At 37.4% G+C, this 19501-nt stretch overlaps 1 protein-coding gene across 1 annotated transcript in view; it reads left to right on the plus strand.

Moving 5' to 3' along the window:
- NUDCD1 (NudC domain containing 1) overlaps positions 1 to 19501 on the plus strand; it is a 57331-nt gene that overhangs the window by 29531 nt on the left and 8299 nt on the right. Inside the window, exons 3-8 of the mRNA XM_084747923.1 lie at positions 3911 to 4093; positions 5780 to 5960; positions 8575 to 8757; positions 11656 to 11860; positions 14727 to 14871; positions 18431 to 18556. Of these exons, the coding sequence (XP_084604049.1) occupies positions 3911 to 4093; positions 5780 to 5960; positions 8575 to 8757; positions 11656 to 11860; positions 14727 to 14871; positions 18431 to 18556 (1023 nt within the window). The remainder of the gene's footprint in view (positions 1 to 3910; positions 4094 to 5779; positions 5961 to 8574; positions 8758 to 11655; positions 11861 to 14726; positions 14872 to 18430; positions 18557 to 19501) is intronic.

A 19501-nucleotide genomic window follows, 5' to 3' on the forward strand; every position in this document is an offset into this window, starting at 1 on the left:
CTAATTTTTTTCTCATTGCTAATGGTAGAATATTATTTTACCTTTAAAAACATTTTTATTAAATAACCATAATTTTCCTGTTCACATTCTTTCTCCACTTAAACATTTTAGATATGGATTTCTTAATAGGCTTTAAGGACTCTTGAGGAGAGTTTAAGGCAAGCTGATGTTTATATGAATGTTATTCCTGTATCTGTACTCTGTGTTTTATAACTTTCATTCTTGCAAAGGAAATCATTAACTACCCTAAAATTATTAAAACAGTCCTCTATCAGTCATTTAATGCTTCCTCTAAAGCATCCAGGTAAATAGTCAGTCTGGAATATGGAGTTTTTGTGTGCATGTGTGAGAGATGAGCTTTTTCCCAGAAGTGCTCTGGTGTGTCAGGATCATTGGTTGATGAGTCTGTTTTCATTTAGTGGAAGTACCAAGCCCTGTTGTAAATGCATACATGGACATCAGCCTATGGCAAACTTTGTCTTAACTGACCTCCATCTAACTGCTTGGATGTTGACTGCTTCCTCCATAAAACATCAGTACTGGAGACTACAGAAAGCTAAGTGTTTACTGATGATGTCTGTACTGCACTTTATATGATGCATATCAATACTGTCATGATACAGTCCTGTTTTACATTGCTAATACTCAGATTTGGTGTTTCTGAAAACACTATTTCTTTTGTAATTCAACATTACCAAATTTATAAGATGTGTGTAAAAACATGAATGCTATGAGTATACATAATAGAATTGTTTTTTGTTTTTGTTTTTCAAAACATTGTGGCTAGTGAGAACTTTGTAATTAAAAGAGTATAGATTAAGACAATTGTAGAATCAAAAGAATGAAATATATGAATTAAAGATGAATTTCCTTCTGTAGGGAAATCTGACTTTTTAAAAAAATGTGCAATTAAATATAGGCTGATTGTTTATGACCATCTGTTTCTTAAATGGAAAATTTTGAGTATTTTATCATAAAACATTTTGGTGATTCTTCATATTGTAGCTCTTTTTTGTAATAAAGACATACACAACTAGAAATTTGTTAACAAAAATCTAAGTTGGTAGTAGTCTAAATCTAGTGCTTTTTGCTACAAAACAGCAGTTCTCAATCTGTGGGTTGTGACCCCTTTGAAGTTTAATGACTCTTTCACGGATTTTGCTTAAAACCATAGGAAAACACAGATATTCACATTAGGATTTATTAACAGTGGCAAAATTAGCTAAGCAGCAGCAATGAAAATAATTTCATAATCTCTGAAGAAGGAGATTGAAGATGACATCAGAAGATGAAAAGATCTCCCTTGTTTGTAAATCGGGAGATTTAACATAGCAAAAATGGCCATCTTAGAAAAAACAATTTACAGATTCAATGCAATCCCTATCAAAATATATACACAATTTTTAAAAGACATTGAAAGACCAATTCTCAACTTCATATGGAAAAACAAAAAACCCAGAATAGCTAAAACAATCCTGTACAATAAAAGATCCTCTGGAGGAATCTCCATACCCGATCTCAAGCTGTACTATAGAGCAACAGTAATCAAAACAGCATGGTATTGGCATAGCAATAGGCTGGTTGATCAATGGAATTGAATTGAAGACCCAGAAATAAAGCCACACACATATGGACAATTGATTTTTGACAAAGAAGCCAAATCTATTAGATGGAAAAAGGATAGCATCTTCAACAAATGGTGCTGTTCTAACTAGATGTCTACATGTAGAAAAATACAAGTTGAAAAAAAAAAGCAAGTTGACCCATATTTATCACCATTCACAAAACTCAATTCCAAATGGATTAAAGACCTCAACATAAAACCAGAGACATTAAATTGGTTAGAAGAAAAGGTAGGGAAGAGCTTGGAACACATTGGCACAGGATACAACTTCCTGAACAGCCCAGGCCTTAAGGACAACAATAAATAGGACCTCATGAGGCTGAGACCCTTCTGTAAGGCAGAAGACACTGTCAACAGAACAAAGAGACAGCCTACAGACTGGGAAAAGATCTTCACCAACTCTACATCTGACAAAGGTCTAATATCCAAAATATATAAACACCAAACCAAGTAGCCCAATTAAGAAGTGGGGCTCAGAGTTAAACAGAGAATTCTCAACAGAGGAATATCGAATGGCTGAGAAACATGTAAAGAAATGCTCAACGTTCTTAGTCATTAGAGAAATGCAAATCAAAACGACTCTGAGATTCCATCTTACACCCATCAGAATGGCTAAGATCAAAAACTCAAGTGATAGCACATGCTGGCGAGTGTGAAGAAAGGGGAACACTCCTTCATTGCTGGTGGGAATGCAAACTTGTACAACCGCTTTGGAAATCAATCTGGTGCTTTCTCAGAAAACTGGGAATAGGACTTCCTCAAGATCCAGCTATTCCACTCCTTGGAATATACCCAGAAAATGCTCCACCACACAACAAGGACATATGCTCAACCATGTTCATAGCAGCCTTATTCATAATAGTCAGAGCCTGGAAATAACCTAAATGTCCCTCAGTCGAAGAATGGATAAAGAAACCGTGGTACATTTACACTATGGAATACTACTCAGCTATTAAAAACAAGGAAATCCTGAAATTTGCGGGCAAATGGATGGAACTAGAAATGATCATACTGAGTGAGTTAACCCAGACCCAGAAAGACTCACATGGTATATACTCACTTATAATTGGACACTAGCCCAAAAGGGATGTCCCATGAAAGTCTTCACTTACCAGGAGATTGGGATAGATGCGAGGACTTGCTATTGGGATTCTAGGTGAGAGAAGTATGGGGGAATGAGGAAATAGAAGGATCCAGAGGGTCTTAGAAACCTACAAGAAGAATATCATAACAGGCGGATCTGGACCCAGGGGGGGTCTTCTCAAACTACTGTACCAACAAGGACAATACATGCAGTAAACATTGAACCCTTGCTCTTATCTAGTCAATGGACTGGACATTCTCCACAGTTGTGTGGAGAGCAGGGACTGACTCTGACATGAACTCTGGTGCCTCATATTTGATCACTTCCCCTTGGTAAGGAGGCCTAGTGGCACTCAAGAGAAAGGATAGGCAGGCTACCAAGATGAGACTTGATAGATAGCCTTTGGCCATATAGTGGGGGAGGAGGTCCCCCTTGGTCACAGACCTAGGGGAGGGGAATAGGGTGAAAGTGGGAGGGAGGGAGGAAGGAAGGAAGGGTATAAATGAGGGGATAACAATTGTGTTGTAATCTGAATACATTAATTAAATAAAATAAAAAAATAATTTTGTGGTTGTGGGTTACCACAACATGAACAACTACATTAAAGAGTTGCAGCATTAGGAAGGTTGAAAATCTCTGGTGAAGAAAGATATTTAAGTAAGCATTTGAAATACAAGGTGATATTTCTAGTTAGTAAATTAAGAATACAGATCATTAACCCTGACATCAAGAGAAAGAATTTAGAGTACTGCATTGTACTAGATCTCTTTTGCTATAACAGCTGCAGAACTTAGTGACTTGAAACAATAATCAGTGACCATCACCACCGTACAGTCTCCAGTCAGGAGTCACAAGGTGGTGTAAGTGGCAGTCTCCCTGATGGCTTCTCATGGGAAAGTTGACTACAGCTAAGGAATGTAGTTTCAGCCTGGTTCACTCAGAGTGCCGCTGCTGTTGGGCGCCTCAGTTCCCCCCTTTATGGGTCTTTACATTACTTCCTTATCATCACCGCAGCCTGGCAGCTAGCCTCTCACAGCATGTGACCCAGGTCACATACCACTTGTCCCTTTTATACTAAAAGGAGGGGAAATCCAGCCAGTTTTTGACTAAGAAAGAATCTGATGTACTGTAGGTATTTATGTTGTGTGTGTGTGGATCAGGGCTAGGAAGAGATTTGTTTATAATCCTTGGTTTCTTCTTAGGACACTGCCTTAGGAAAACCTCGAGAGGTGTTCCGACTTCCTACAGATGTGACAGCATATGACAATCGTCTTTGTGCATCTATCCATTTCACATCCCCTACCTGGGTTACCCTGTCAGATGGAACTGGAAGATTGTATGTCATTGGAACAGGTGACCGTGGAAATAGTCCTGAAAAATGGGAAGTGAGTTGGTTTTTGTTCTTTGTAAGACTTGTGGGGCTTCCAGAGGGCATATGTAAATGAGACGGAAGAGCCATTTACCTGCCTGCATTATGTGCTTTGGGAAGCACCCCCTTTTCCCTGTATGAGTCTAGGGCTTTGCTTTAGTTCTCTCTCTCTCTTTTCATCCTTTTTTACCTTCTGTTCCAATGTCCTGTTTTTTGTTTTGTTTTGTTTTGTTTTGTTTGTTTGTTTTGTTAAGAGTGCTGATCGCCCAGCATTTCAGACTGTCCTTCACAGGGCTCCTATTAAGACCGGACTTTTGCAACATTTAGAAAGTGGATCACAAATGCTATCCCTGGCTTACTTAAGTATTTTTCCCAATTTTTTTTGGTCCCTTCAAAGGTATTATTTGCCCTAAATCAGCCTGAAGAAACCTTAAGAGAATAACGTTCCGTTTCCTCTAAGGCGGGGTTGGATAGGTTTCTGTTTACTCTCTTGGTCTACAGATGCTTATGTTCATTGGGAGTTGATTATAAATATTATTGGTCTTTTCCAGAGAGGAAACTAGGTTTGACTCAGGGATGTCTCTCTTTTCCTTTATCTTTCTTTTGCAGCTGAAAAGAAAGAAAGGAGGATATAGAAATATAGAGGGAGGATAGAACAAAAGGTAGATTATTGAATCTACTCCTCTCAAGGCCTTAATTGTTACTCACAAATAAGGTTATTTTTTAAATTCAATGGTAGTGAATTTTGTATATTGATGCAAATCATGGTCATATCAAAAACTAGGCTAATTTTATCACAAGAATATATATTCTAGGTTTAATAGATAGATATGATTCTATAGATATATGAGGTAAATAGTTAAATAAGGTCTTCAAAAGCCTCAGAGACCTACAGAATATAGCATTTAAAGATGTTTCTATTATTATAAAGATTCTTTGACAACAAGACAAGCTAATTCCTGGCAACACCCACCTTGCCTCATAGAAGATGCCTCTTTATGGAGATGGCTTCAAATGTGGCAAACAAGCCACTGGGAAAAAATCTCGTTTCTGCCACAGACAGAATTCTCCCTAAAAATGGGCAAGTTTAGATACAGGCAGAGTTGACGGCCAAACTCTGACAAGACAGGATAAGAAAGTCCTCAATAGTTCCTGTCTCATAAATATGTCTGTCAAATATATTGGACCAGAAGGCTGAAGATGATGCTCCAATGTTATAGAGAGTTTTGGCTGACTCTTCAGGCAGTAATCTGTCTCAATCATTTTGGAAGCTGCTAACCTGCACTTCTGGTTCACTCAGATATTTAAGTTTTATTCCTTCTCAAATCTCTGATGGGGTTGAAGACCAGATAGTTTAGTCTTTTAATTAAGCTTAGTAGGTTAGGAGTTAAGATGCTTTTAGATCAAGATAGATGTTTTAAGTTAACAGAGATGAGATAGATAAGACCCTGAACTTCATTCAGAAATTTACACCCAACAAGAGAGGAAAGATGTTGACTTCAAGTTTGCCAAATACAAATAGCCAGATCACTATGAATGTAACATTTATATAATTCCTGATTGTCTCATGGTTCTTCCTGCTGTATGTAGTTTATTTTATTCATGTGTAATAATATAAATGTATACATTAAAAAAAAAGAATGCTGGTCACATTCCTGTTTTATAAACCATGCATTTTTAAATATGTGTTTTTTTCCTATAGATTATGTTTAATGAAGAGCTTGGGAATCCGTTTGTTATAATTCACAGCGTCTCGTTGCTGAAGGCTGAAGAACATGCAGTGGCTATCCTGCTTCTCCGCATAGAGAAGGAGGAATCGGACATGAAAGGAAGTGGTTTCTATGTTTCTTTGGAGTGGGTCACTGTCAGTAAGAAGAAAGAAGGTAAAGTAAACAAAATTCCGAGGTGTCAACTTACAGGAACTAGCTACTTAACTGTGGAAGTAAATTTTAATGTAATTTAAATATATTTAAATATACATAAGACCAGGAAAAATAAGTGGTTGCCTTTATTTTGTTCAGGTGTATGTGGAGGCCAGAGGTCTACTTTGCTTCGCATGTCCCTTCATGTTCACTGCTTCATTGGACGCAGTCCACTGTAGGCTCTGAGGCTGTGCCTTGCTCTAGTCTGGAGCTCACCAAGTAGGCTAACAAATGAACACAAGTGCCCGTTTGTTCTGCTTTTCCAGTGCTGAGAGTACAAACACATGCACTGTCTTGGCTTATATTTAAATGTCCTCCTGGGGCCAAAGTCAAGTTCATGTGTTTGCAAAGCAAGCACTTAACTGGCTGATGCATGCCACCAGTCCTTTTGATGTTTGACTCTAACACAGTAGAGCAGTTTTTTTTCCTCAACCATGTTGAAGAAAACATAGGATAAATTGTATTTTGTGGTCAGTTAAATTGGAAAATGACAATTTATTATCTCCAAAACACACTAAGTTGATTTTTTTTTTAGCTACTTAGTATTAAATTTACAATACATCTAATGTCCTAGTAACATAAAAGTATGCACTTGCCTGAAGTGATATTTTGTTTGTTTGCATTCTTTATTATTTTTATTTTTTATTTTCATGTGTAGTATACTTTGATCATATTCTTTCTTCCCCACTCAAGTCCTCCCAGATCCATTCTGCTCAACTTTATGTTCCTTCACTCTCTCTCAAAAAATATCACCAAAACCAAACCAAACAAACAAAAAACAAGACAGAAACACTAACCATAGCAAAACAAAAACAAAGTGTGTGCATACACGCACACAACAAACACACACACACAACACATGCTTGGCATTTTCAATGTGTGTTCTGGGGACAAAGTGTTGGTCCGTTATTCCTAAGCATGCTGTCTGCTCTGGAGTGTGTTTGGTATATCAGTCATAACGCACTGGAGAAAAATCAGCTGCTATCAGTTGCAAATTACTTCTAAGTTAGGAGTGGGACTTTGCATACACTTTCACTTCCACTTAGTTTTGCTGGAATTTTTTTGTGACACAAACTTGTACAGGTACTGTATGTACTGTCACAGTCACTGTGAGTTCATAGGTGTATTAGCCCTGTTATGTCTAGATAATACTGCTTCCTTAATGTCATGCTGTATCTCTGACCTTTGCAATCTTTCCACCAGAAGAAGAGTTTGATATAAACATTCCATTTAGGGCTGAGTTCTCCAAGATCTATTGTGTGTGTGTGTGTGTGTGTGTGTGTGTGTGTGTGTGTGTGTTTTTCTCCTATCCCAATCTCCCAGAAAAAGACTCATGAGACTCAAAATATATTTACAGATACCTAGGACATATAGCTAGGCTCTTCTCTGACTAGCTCATAACTTAAAATAGCCCATTTTACGAATCTACATTTCGCCATGTGGCTGGTTACCTCTGCTCAGGCACTATGGGTATCTCTTCCTCACATCTTCCCAGTAGTTTCTTATGCACCTGGCTCTATCCCAGAATCCCTTCTGCCTGCAGGATGTCCCGCCTTCTATTTTCTGGCTCAGCTATAGGCCACTAACTTTTTATTGACAGGTGATGATTCCATACCAACATACGAGATTTCTTCCACAGCGATCTCTTAACTGTCTGCACGTTGTGCGGCTGTGGGCTTCTGGGTAATTCCCTTCTGCTGCAAGAAGGAGCTTTTCTGACGAGGATTGGGCAGTGCAGTGATCTGGGGCCCAGCTAACTGCGGTAGCTGTGTGGTTCTTGGTAAAGAGTAGTTCTTTTATCTGCAGTGTTTTGAGTATGCTGCAACAATCTGTCTTCATAAGAGAATACATTTCCTAGAACCTTAAAATCCAGTTAAATTGTTATTTACAGCAGAGTTGTAAGCCCTTGTTATTTCATTATTGATTATAATATCCATGTTTTGGCATATTAAACACAGCTACTATGAATGTTTTTCTTTTTAAGAAACCCTTTTTATCACAAGAGAAAAATAGTTCATTCTTTACTTTCCCCCTCATTTTCAGTGTCTCTTTTTAAAGAGGTACCTATCACATACCTGCTGGGAAAGTAGTCAGTCACTGTTAAGGCCTAGACTTTGTTCTCCAGTGGAAACTTATTGCAGGCTGGACATGCTTTATTTGTGCGATATTCACTGGGATTAGCCAGGAGGTACGTGTGGCTATTGAGAACTTGAAAGGTGCCTAAGTAGCTAAGGTAGTGAATTTTAAACTTTACTTAATTTTATTTAAATAGCCATTTGTAGTAGTGACTACTGCATTGGACAGTACAATTTAGAGCAAAATTCATCAAAATCAGTATTCTAAAGTAGGTACTTGTTTGAGGACCATAAAGTTCTCAGGTGCAAATGCATACATGCATAGGGAGTCATTTCTCTCTTTCTACCATGTTGGTCTTGGGCATTGGACTCTTGTCCTCAGACTTGATGGCAAGGGCTTTACCCACTGAGCTGCCTTGGTGGACCTAAATTGTCAATCTTTTACCCTTACCAAAAGATTCTTTAAAATGTAGCTTTTTATAATATTTATTTTCCTACAGATAGTAAAAAGTATGAAATTACGAAGCATCATGTTCTCCGTGGAAAGTCAGTGCCACATTATGCTGCTATTGAGCCTAATGGAAATGGTCTAATGATTGTATCCTACAAGTCCTTCCAGGGCCTTGCGGTAGGTCAGGATCCTGAAGAAAGTATGGATGAAGACAGGTCAGAGAAAAGCAAAGGTAATTTATTTAACCTGTCAGGGAGCTCATATGTACTTGTGTATATACACACATCTGTCTGCTTTGTCCTCCAAGGAATGCTATGGGTTCCAATAGGGCAGAATAGATTCTTTCTCTGAAATTTTTTCATCTCCCCCAGCCCCCACCATACACACATTCTCTGGAGAACACTCCCTGGGTGATGTGGACTGGTTTACCTTCATAATTTTGTAATTATCTGGTATTTTAGAAATTGGCAGTTGGCTTACAAGATTCTCTGTTTAATACTTACTAAATAATGTTTATATTAACACTGGGAAAGGCAGTATGATACTATTCTTCCAAAATAAGGTCTAATATGCATATTTTTACCTTCGTACTAAACTGACAGTTCTTGAGGGCAGAATCACTGTTTCTCGATGTTGAGTGAATGAGAAAAGGCTATGCTTTAAAATGAAAAGGTCTTCTGGAAGAAAATTGTATTTATTAAGGATAATTTTGTTTATATTAGAGAACAGTATATTTAACAATTATATAGCATTTGATAATTATTTGAAATAATATTAGGGGCTGCAGAGATGATTCAGAAGTTAAGAGCATTTGCTGATCTTGCTGACATGGGTGTGGTACCCAGCAACCACATGGTGACTCACAACCATCCTTATCTTCAGTTTCAGGGGATCTGACAACCTATTCTGGCCTGTGAGGACACCAGGCATACATTTATACATACACACATACATGCAAGCCCTCACACATATTACTTAGAAATAAACAAAGCTTTAAAATAAAATTGGCCTCAGTTTTTAAAGATACTAATGCAATCAATATTTGAAGCTATTTCCCCCAGATTTATAAATATATGTGTCTCTAGATACAAAAAAAAAAAAAAAAGGGCCTTTAGGCTTTTTCATGTCCTCTTTTGTCACTTTGTTTCTTCACATACATTTTTGTTAGAGTTGAAGTTCTTAGTGAAATAAATTCACTGACCATATTTCAGTATAAATTTGCTAAATCCTTTCCTGAATTTGTGTTCTTATATTAAGCCTACATGCCCTTTAGAACTTAATTCACTTAGCGGTTGGGAAGGAAGGGATGCAGGGATAGAGGGATGGAAGGATGGGAGGGATGGAAGGATAGAGGGATAGAGGGATGGAGGGATGCAGGGATAGAGGGATGGAAGGATGGAGGGATGGAGGGATGGAGGGATAGAGGGATGGAAGGATGGGAGGGATGCAGGGATGGAGGGATGGAAGGATGGAGGGATGCAGGGATAGAGGGATGGAAGGATGGAGGGATGCAGGGATAGAGGGATGGAAGGATGGGAGGGATGCAGGGATGGAGGGATGGAAGGATGGAGGGATGCAGGGATAGAGGGATGGAAGGATGGAGGGATGCAGGGATAGAGGGATGGAAGGATGGAGGGATGCAGGGATAGAGGGATGGAAGGATGGAGGGATGCAGGGATAGAGGGATGGAAGGATGGAGGGATGCAGGGATAGAGGGATGGAAGGATGGAGGGATGGAGGGATGGAGGGATGGAAGGATAGAGGGATGGAAGGATGGAGGGATGGAAGGATGGAGGGATGGAAGGATGGAGGGATGGAAGGATGGAGGGATGCAGGGATAGAGGGATGGAAGGATGGAGGGATGGAGGGATGGAAGGATGGAGGGATGGAGGGATGGAAGGATGGAGGGATGGAGGGATGGAGGGATGGAGAGATGGAGGGATGGAGGGATGGAAGGATGGAGGGATGGAGGGATAGAGGGATGGAGGGATGGAAGGATGGAGGGATGGAGGGATGGAAGGATGGAGGGATGGAGGGATAGAGGGATGGAGGGATGGAGGGATGGAGGGATGGAGGGATGGAGGGATGGATGAGAGCTTGGTCACTGCCACGTCTCTGCCTCCGTCTTGGGACCACGCAGTTCCAGGGCAAATCAGAGTCCCAGCAGAGCCCAGCATGTGCTTATGTCACTCTAGTCCAGCTGCTGGTTTTCTTGTTGATGACTCATGTTACATCTTGAATTCCTCTGGCACACATTAATTATTCGTGATATTTTCACAGTGACAAAGGAGAAGAGGCATGTGTTTAAAATTGTACATGCTTCATATTAGCACTCCTAACACTTTGGGAATAGAGACTGCTTTCATTTTTCTGTAAGTCTTATGAAAAGTGGTATCCATGGACTTTTTGGTATTTCATATCATCATCATAATATACAATATTATATTTTCTTTTAAAATTGTAAACATAATCTCTAAGGGCACAGGATGCACTTCAAAACACCCACAGTCAAAAAAGTCTGACACAGCCTAGTGGTGGAAGGCTTGCCTAGCATGTGCTAAACACAGGGGGAAATGTAATTGTTAATATACTCCCTAGGATGAGGGAATTAAGATATTCTGGATTTTCTTTAATTTCTTTCTACTAAAACAAATATAATTTTATAGGTTCCTCTCATCATCACTGTTTATCAGAGGTTATTCATTGTATAATTATATTGTATTTATATTTCAGGGAGACTAGGGTGTGTGTGTGTGTGTGTGTGTGTGTGTGTGTGTGTGTGTGTGTGTGTGTTTTTGTGTGTTTTAAATAAGAGCGAGAAGAAGGGGAGGAGTAAGAGAGGCAGAAAGTGCAGTAACAAAGTAAAGGATTGTTGTTAGTAGTATTTATGAGTTCCAGTCTTTTAATGAATTGGTTGAGCCTGGAAAAGGAATATATCGTGTACATTTATTTGTTACAACTTTTTGTCAAACTCCTTGAAGTGTGTGTTTATAGTTTGTATGTGTGAGAGAGATGATCACTAAAAAATATACTGATTGATTTAGATAGTTGTTCTCTTAGAGGTCTAAGATCTGATTTTGTATGTTGTCTCTAATTTTTATTACATAATGCATTTTTCTATTTCTGGTAGAACCTCTATATTACTGGCAACAAACTGAGGATGATTTGACAGTAACAATAAAGCTTCCAGAAAACAGTTCTAAGGAAGATATTCAAATACAGTTTCTGCCTGATAGCATCAACATCGTGCTGAAGGATGTCCAGGTTTTGGAAGGAACTCTCCACTCATCTATTGATCACGAAAGCAGTACGTGGACAATCAAAGAGAACGATAGGTATTTTTGTGGTTTTATATTTGAAATTTTATTTTTTACGACTCTACCTTTTAATATTTTCTCTCTACAGTAGGTACATTGAATATGAATATAATAGTTCTTTCCATATGGATGATTTTTCAGATAGATTAAAAATGCTGAAACTACAGAACAGATACAATTGTAGTTAAGATCAAAGATGCTACTGTACTTGCCTGTTTTTCATTACCAGCTGTAGATACAGCAATGACAAAAGGTGAAACTATTTGCTTGTTTTAATCTGTACTCTTAAATTTTCGTGGTAGAAATATGTTCAAGTTTCATTTTGTTATGAAATAATACAAGCCTGCTTTTAAATGTGTATTTAAAGCGTATAAAAGGTAATACCGTGAGGTTTCCCTCCAACCAGTCTCACCAGTCAGAGGTGCACCCTGCCCTCTAGCTACTGCTCTTAGCTTCCTTCTGGCATTTTCTGTTTACTCTACTAAACACTTTAGTTTGTTTTCAAGGAAGAATTTTCTGTCATATACTGTATATATGACTATACATCTTGTTTTTTACATTTGCAACAGTAAATTTTAGATATTTTCCCACTAAGGATACGTGATTATTTTCAGTACTTCCTTGTGACTTTATAAAGTTAAGTCTGTTGAGTAGATCATCATTTGAAACAATTACTCTTCTGTTCTTGAACATTTACAATGTTTCCAGTCTTTTGCTCCAGTGAATAATCACCTATGTTTTTGCATAGGTAGGAAGATAGATTCTTGCATTCGAAGGATGAATATTTCTTTCAGAGTTTTGAGAAACAAATATTGCTTCAGTATAAATTGATCATTTATCCTTTTCTGTATTCTGTGTTTGGAACACATACACATACAAAATTAAAGTGTAAAAGAAATACATAATAGTTAACTTCATTTAAAATGTTTCTGCTTTTCAGAATTGAAAAGTCAAGTGTGGTGGTGCATACATTATATCCCAGGGCAGCTAAGACAGGAGAACCAGGAATTGAAGGTCAGCCTCAGTTTTTTTTGAGTCTGAGGTCAGTCTGGGTTATAAGAGACCCTGCCTCCAAAATCCATAATCAGTTTTTAAAAATTGAAATGTTTTGCTAATCTAAAAATGTATTTTTTTTAAAAAGTAAGAAAATATGTCAGAAGCTGAAAAAAATCTCCATTGCTCAAGGATCAGTAGGATTAACATAGTAAAAATGTCCATTTTACCAAAAGCAATCTACAGATTTAATGCAATTCTAACTAAAATTTCAACACAATTCTTTACAGACTTTAAAGAACATACTCAACTTCATATGGAAATACAAAAAGCCCAGAATAGCTAAAAACAATCCTGCACAATAAAAGAACTTCTGGAGGCATCTCCATCCTTGATGTCAAGCTCTACTACAGAGCTGTAGTAAAAATAAATAAAAAGATAGATGGTAGATGTGTGCATGCGTGCATGCTTGCGTGTGTGCCCGTGTGTGTGTGCATGTGTGTATGTGTATGTTTGTAACATGAAAAGCTATTATCTTCAAAGTTCTTTTAAAAATACTCTATCTTTCCATGTGTGTGCTTCATGTTTATGTGTATGTAAAAGTCATCAGATTATTGTGTCCCTTAGAGAATGTAACTGAGTCTAGGCATTATTGTGGTGATAATTTTCAGTGTTAATGATAAAGACTTCTATTATATAAGTGATATTATTTTGTATGTCTCTTAGATAGCTGCAGAAAAAATTTAAATGCAATAATTATGTTATGAATTTATAATAATAACAACCTTGTTAAAGAATAGTTGATAAGTTTGCATGTTCTATTTGATAATTTCAATAATGGGCTTTATTGTACTCTTGGAATTATTTGCTTGACTTTGTGTTCTGTGGTGTGGGTTAGTTTGGTATATATTTATCAGAGATGACTCATGGAAAAGATTCCTTCCTGTGGCTGTAACACACAAGGCCTACCACCTGAGTTTTGTCTCCTGACCAAGGAGTGTGGGCCAGCTGCCTCCTCTGCCATCTGTGGCCTGCCCTGACTCAGTGCTTCCTTTTCCTGCAACATACGTTCTTGATCTTCGGGTCTCTCTAGGCCCTGCTTAGTGCATTTGAAGTTTCTGTTCAACAACTTGAATGTATAGAATTAGATTTAAAACAAGTTATATAGACTACATTAACATTTTTCCTGTATTATCACGTGTTTTTTTTCAATTTTTATATTTGTTTTCAGTTCTTTAAAAGTCCATGTTTTAAAAATTAACATTGATACTAGCTTAACTTGCCCGTCTTTGATTAAAATTACATAGTAAGGCTATTAGTTTATAAGAGTAAATTGTTGAGTCTGTATCCTAGTTGTAGTCCATTTTCCTGCTGAATGTGCTCCATGCATATCCTTGGTGTCCCACAGACCCATGCTGCTTGTACTTGCATTACTTAGTCTTAGTGACACACTGAGTACCTGCATCCCAGCAGCATTTTCTACATGCCGTCTTTCCACTCGTCCTGCCATTCTCTCTTCAAGCCATCTGATGGTCCATTTCCAGTGCTACTTTCATGTTTACTCATGAAGTTTACCTTACTTATCATTGGATTACAGATTTTTTCATCACATATAAAGCCAAATGAATACAATTTTTGGTAAAACATTCTCTAGATACTAAATACGTAATAATACTTCTCTCCCTCTCCCCATCCCTCTTTTTATCTCATCTTCTGCTCCCTTCTTTTCCCATCTCTCTGATTTTGGTATGTGCTCTCATTGCGTAGCTTTGAGTGGCCTTGATCTTTCGTGTTTGAGCCTACTAAGTGCTGAGATACTGGAATAAAGTACCACACTGGTTTAAATGTACAATGTGTAATGTAACTTCTTATTTCTCATTTACTCTTTTAGCTTGGAGATTTCCTTGATTAAGAAGAACGAAGGGCTGACATGGCCAGAGCTGGTGGTGGGTGATGAACAAGGGGAGCTTGTAAGGGATCCTGCGCAGTGTGCTGCCATAGCAGAGCGCCTGCTGCACCTGACCTCTGACGAACTGGTACGCAGTTACAGCAGTACTGCCCCGCCCAAGAGTCTACAGTGTCTGATATGAAGAGTAGGCCATGTCAAGCATCAGTTTGCCTTTCCTAATAGAAATGACACAGATCAGTAATTATCCACCTAATTAATGTTTTAATATGGATTAAAGTTCTAATATTTACATATTTTACTCTGAATATGTACAGAAGTGTGAAGGTATATTTTTTCATGGTGTGTATATGTAGATATGTATATTAACATTTTTAAAGAGAATCAGCCAATGTTGATAGAAACAATTTAAAATTATGCCATTTATATGCTAATAACCTAGTCTGATTCTATTATTTAACTATTATAAATAATGAAACAATAAACATAAATGTAGATGTCACTGCAGTAAATACCTCACTAGTATACAAATTGTAGAGGTCACTGCAGTACATATAGTGTACAAATTGCTATGGCTTTTCCTCATAAAACTAAAACTCCTTTCAGAAGCAAACTTTGGTTGTTTGTTTTTGTTTTATTTTTTATTTTTTGAAACAGTGTGTGTGTGTGTGTGTGTGTGTGTGTGTGTGTGTGTGTGTTTGTAGCCCTGGCTGTCCTGGACTCAATTTGTAGACCAGGATGGCCTGGAACTCACAGAGATCCATCTGCCTCTATTTCTCCAGTGTTGGGATTAAAGGCATGCACCACCACCACCTGGCCTTCAAAAGTAAATTTTTAAAAAGTAAATCTGAGCTGTACCACATAACACTCCTGGGCAAGTATATAAAGTCCTCTTTTCCTGTGTCTTCATGAGCACAGAGTCATGAATGGAGCAGTCAAAACCTAACCAATAGAAAACCTACTTATTATGTAAATGAGAATATTTTTTTAAAAGAAAGAGATAAAAATACAATAAAACAACCGCATTGGTAAACTTGTCCTTTGTTTACAGTGTCACTGAGTGTCCCTCCATTTCCTTTGTTGTCTCATGGATGTACAGTTTGTTGCTTTATAAGTCTTAACATTCAGTGTTCTTTTCTTCATCGTTCCACGTCCGTGTTATTGCTGCCCTTTGCCTTTCCGTGCCGCCCATTTCTTTCTCAAGTCAGGTCTTGAGTTAAGATTTGTGATAATGTGGAAGAAGATTGCTGTTGGGTCCCACTCCACCATCTTTTAGTACAGTAATTATTTTTAATAAATGAAATATTTCTTTGAGATGATTACAATGTCCTGACAATAATTGCCTGGCTATGTGGTAGAAAATATTAGTATATTAATGACTCGCTGTAGCTTATTGAAAAATTGAAAGCATTCAGCAATGCTGTAGAACACTGGTAGGAGCATGTTTAATTGTCTAACTTATTGCCGTGTTGAATTATAGTGATAAAGAAGATTCAGAAAAATTATTTACCCTGCAGGGTTAGATGCATTGTAGGCTAGAAAAGAGAGATTAATATATTGAAAATGAATGTTTTTCACAAAGAGAAGTATGGCTCAAATAGAGAACACAAATTTCATCTTTGCCCACAGTTATTAACAATTTCAAGAATTATTAGAATTCATGTGGCAGGCCAGAAAGCATGATTTCATAGCCCTTTTATAAGAAAAGGGAGCCACATCCCCTAGATTGTCAATTAAGTTTTTAAAAGATTTACTTATTTATTACATATACAGTATTCTGTCTACATACTTGCCTGCACACCAGAAGAGGGCACCAGATTATAGATGGTTGTGAGCCACCATGTGGTTGCTAAGAATTGAACTCTGGACCTCTAGAAGAGCAGACAGTGCTCTTAACTGATGAGCCATCTCTCCAGTCCAATTGATAATAACTTAAGAGGTTGACAAGTAAGCTAAATTCCTTTTACTCTTGATGGTTTCAATGGAGCACTGATATTTATGAGACAGTTACTCATTTTCCAGTGTTTTATGAAAAATAGAGATACAGCCTTGTCATCCACACCTGATGATGACAGTGAACTTGGGGAATGGTAAATTGCTCTACTTCTCAACTTTTGGAAATGTCTGTCCACTTTTGATATCATCATAAAAGAGATTATACATTATTGCCTTATACCTTATTCTATAGTATTGCCTTACGTTTTAGCCATCTTTGCTTCAAGTCCCCCCCCCCCCTTTTTTTTTGAAGTTTTTAACTACCTGATTTAATACGTGGAATGTTATATTAAGTATCAGTTTCTGTTGACTTCAGTTTTTTTTCACTTTCTTAATTATTGCATTTTTCTCTCCCCTTTGTTTACTTTTAATTAACTTTATTACATATACAGTATTCTGTCTTTTCTGCCTTTAGAGGTAGCTTCCACAATTAAATTGTAAAATAATCACTTGTTTAATGTGTGCTCTTACTTTTGTTTGGGTGAATATTTGTGTATATATATTAAGTAACTATTTCTAATATCATTTCTCTTTTTTACAGTATTATTTCATTTTACAGCTTAAGAATTATATAATATACCTATTTCTTTCTCTTTTGCATTTTTGCCATATATTTTATTTCTGTTTTCTATGTCTCCTGGTACATTATTATTATTATTATTATTATTATTATTATTATTATTATTATTTTAGTCTTAGTCACTTTTTTGAAGAAGAGCAGAAGTAAGAGAAAACAAGTCTTTTCACCTATGTACACATTCACCCTTTCCTCTAGCTTACATTTGTGCTGACTTAGTTGTCTCTTTCATGTTTTCCCTCTGTGAAACATTTCCTGGAGTGTCCCTCACAGGAGCGTAGGTTTGGAGTGTCCCTCACAGGAGCGTAGGTTTGGAGTGTCCCTCACAGGAGCGTAGGTTTGCTGGTGATTAATTCTCCCAGCTTTTGTTGGTGAGAGTTTTTTCTTATTTTCCTTTTTTCAGTTACTTTTGTCAGGAATATAATTCAGTGATAGCAGCAGCTTATGCTTTTGTTTCAGAAATGCTGTATTTTAATTGGCTTGCGTAGTTTGTATGAAAAATTAGTTATTTGTAACTTTAATATTTTCTCCCGACTGCTTTTAGTATTTTCTCTTTATTGCTGCTTTTTAGCAATATCAGTACTGTGGCTTGCTCTACTCTATGACTTTTTAAAACATGCACCAAGTTCTGGTGCTCTGTAGTGTTTAGTTCTTCTCCCGTTACACTCTGTGTGTTGGCTAATTCCCAGCTATCTCACGTTCTGTTTTCTATTTGAACTTTGCATTTTCATATCTAGATGTTCACTTAGGTTCTTCTTTCTGTCTTCCATATCTCACCATGTTCAATTTTTTCATCTTTGAGTATATAGAATATATTTATAATAATAGCTAAGGGTTTTGTTTTGTTGTTGTTGCTGCTGGTTGTCCAGTTGATTGGTTGGTTTGGTTGGTTTTAGTTTTTTTTGAGATAGAGTCTAGCCTAGACAGGACACAGTCTCATTATGTACCCCAGGCAGGCCTCAAAGATTTGAGTTTTGGGTTCATAGGCTTGGAACACTATGTCCAACTGTTATAATGTCCTTTCTGACCAAATCTGTCATTTTGATAAAAATTTTAAGGATGAATAAATGATTTCTTATTGTTTGATGTGTTATTTGCTTTTTTTTTTTGGCTTAAGAACCCAAACCCAGATAAAGAAAAACCTCCTTGTAATGCTCAGGAATTAGAAGAATGCGATATTTTCTTTGAAGAGAGCTCCAGTTTATGCAGATTTGATGGCAACACATTAAAAACAACTCATGTGGTAAGTTCTTATTAGTAGGAGTTTGAAAATGTTGTGAATAATAAGTAGAGATTTGGCAAATGAAAATTGAATGACTTACGTGTTTTGCAAAACTAGTTTGATGGAAAGTTACTGGGTGTGATAAATTTTATCACTCCACAAAGTAGCCTCATTTCCATACTACCAAAGCAGTAAAATAAAGGCCGTTTGTGTGAGGTCTAGTCTATATTGACGTTTTTCAGGCTTTTTCCTCTGACTACTTTTTTTATACAGTTGTGACCATATTTTATATATAGTAACTTCCTTCATATCTGTTTTTGACACTGAACAGTAAGCATTTTCTCTTGTTATTAATAACTTTAAAAATGATGTGTGTGTGCACACACGTGTGTTCACATGTGTGTGTGTATATGTGTGTTCACATATGTGTGTGTGTATGCGCTGGTTCATGAGTGCCCACATGTATGCATGAGTGTGCAGACAGGCTAGTAGAGGGGGCTGGATCCCTGAAAGTTGAAGTTACAGGCATTTGCAGGATGCCTTCCTTGTTATGTGGTGCTGAAATCCAAACTCTGGTCCTTACGATTGTACAGCAAGTGCTCTTTAAGTGCTGAGCGATGGCTTAGTACCCTTTAATAACTAAACTACTATTCATTGTATGGTAATTTTTAAGTATGGTTCGTTCATGAAGCCTTTTTATATTCAGAGATCTTTAATGAAGAGCTACAGAAGGCAAATTAGTCGTAGGCTAAGGCTCTTGAAAACTGGCTTCTACTGCTCAGTCTCATGGCTGTGTTGTCCTTCATTGCTGGCCTCACTGTTTTCCCTGCACCCTCTGTGTACGTGTCAGAGCCAATTCCTAGTAACTACAGCCCGCCAGTTGTTTCAAGTAAAATGGCTTCCATGCAGAAGTGGCCTCTCAGTAATTGTGGCTTAAATGAGAACACCATGATTGCCACTTATTCA

Source organism: Acomys minous (assembly GCF_964271855.1).
Source record: "Acomys minous genome assembly, chromosome: 12".
In the NCBI taxonomy this organism is placed as follows: domain Eukaryota; kingdom Metazoa; phylum Chordata; class Mammalia; order Rodentia; family Muridae; genus Acomys; species Acomys minous.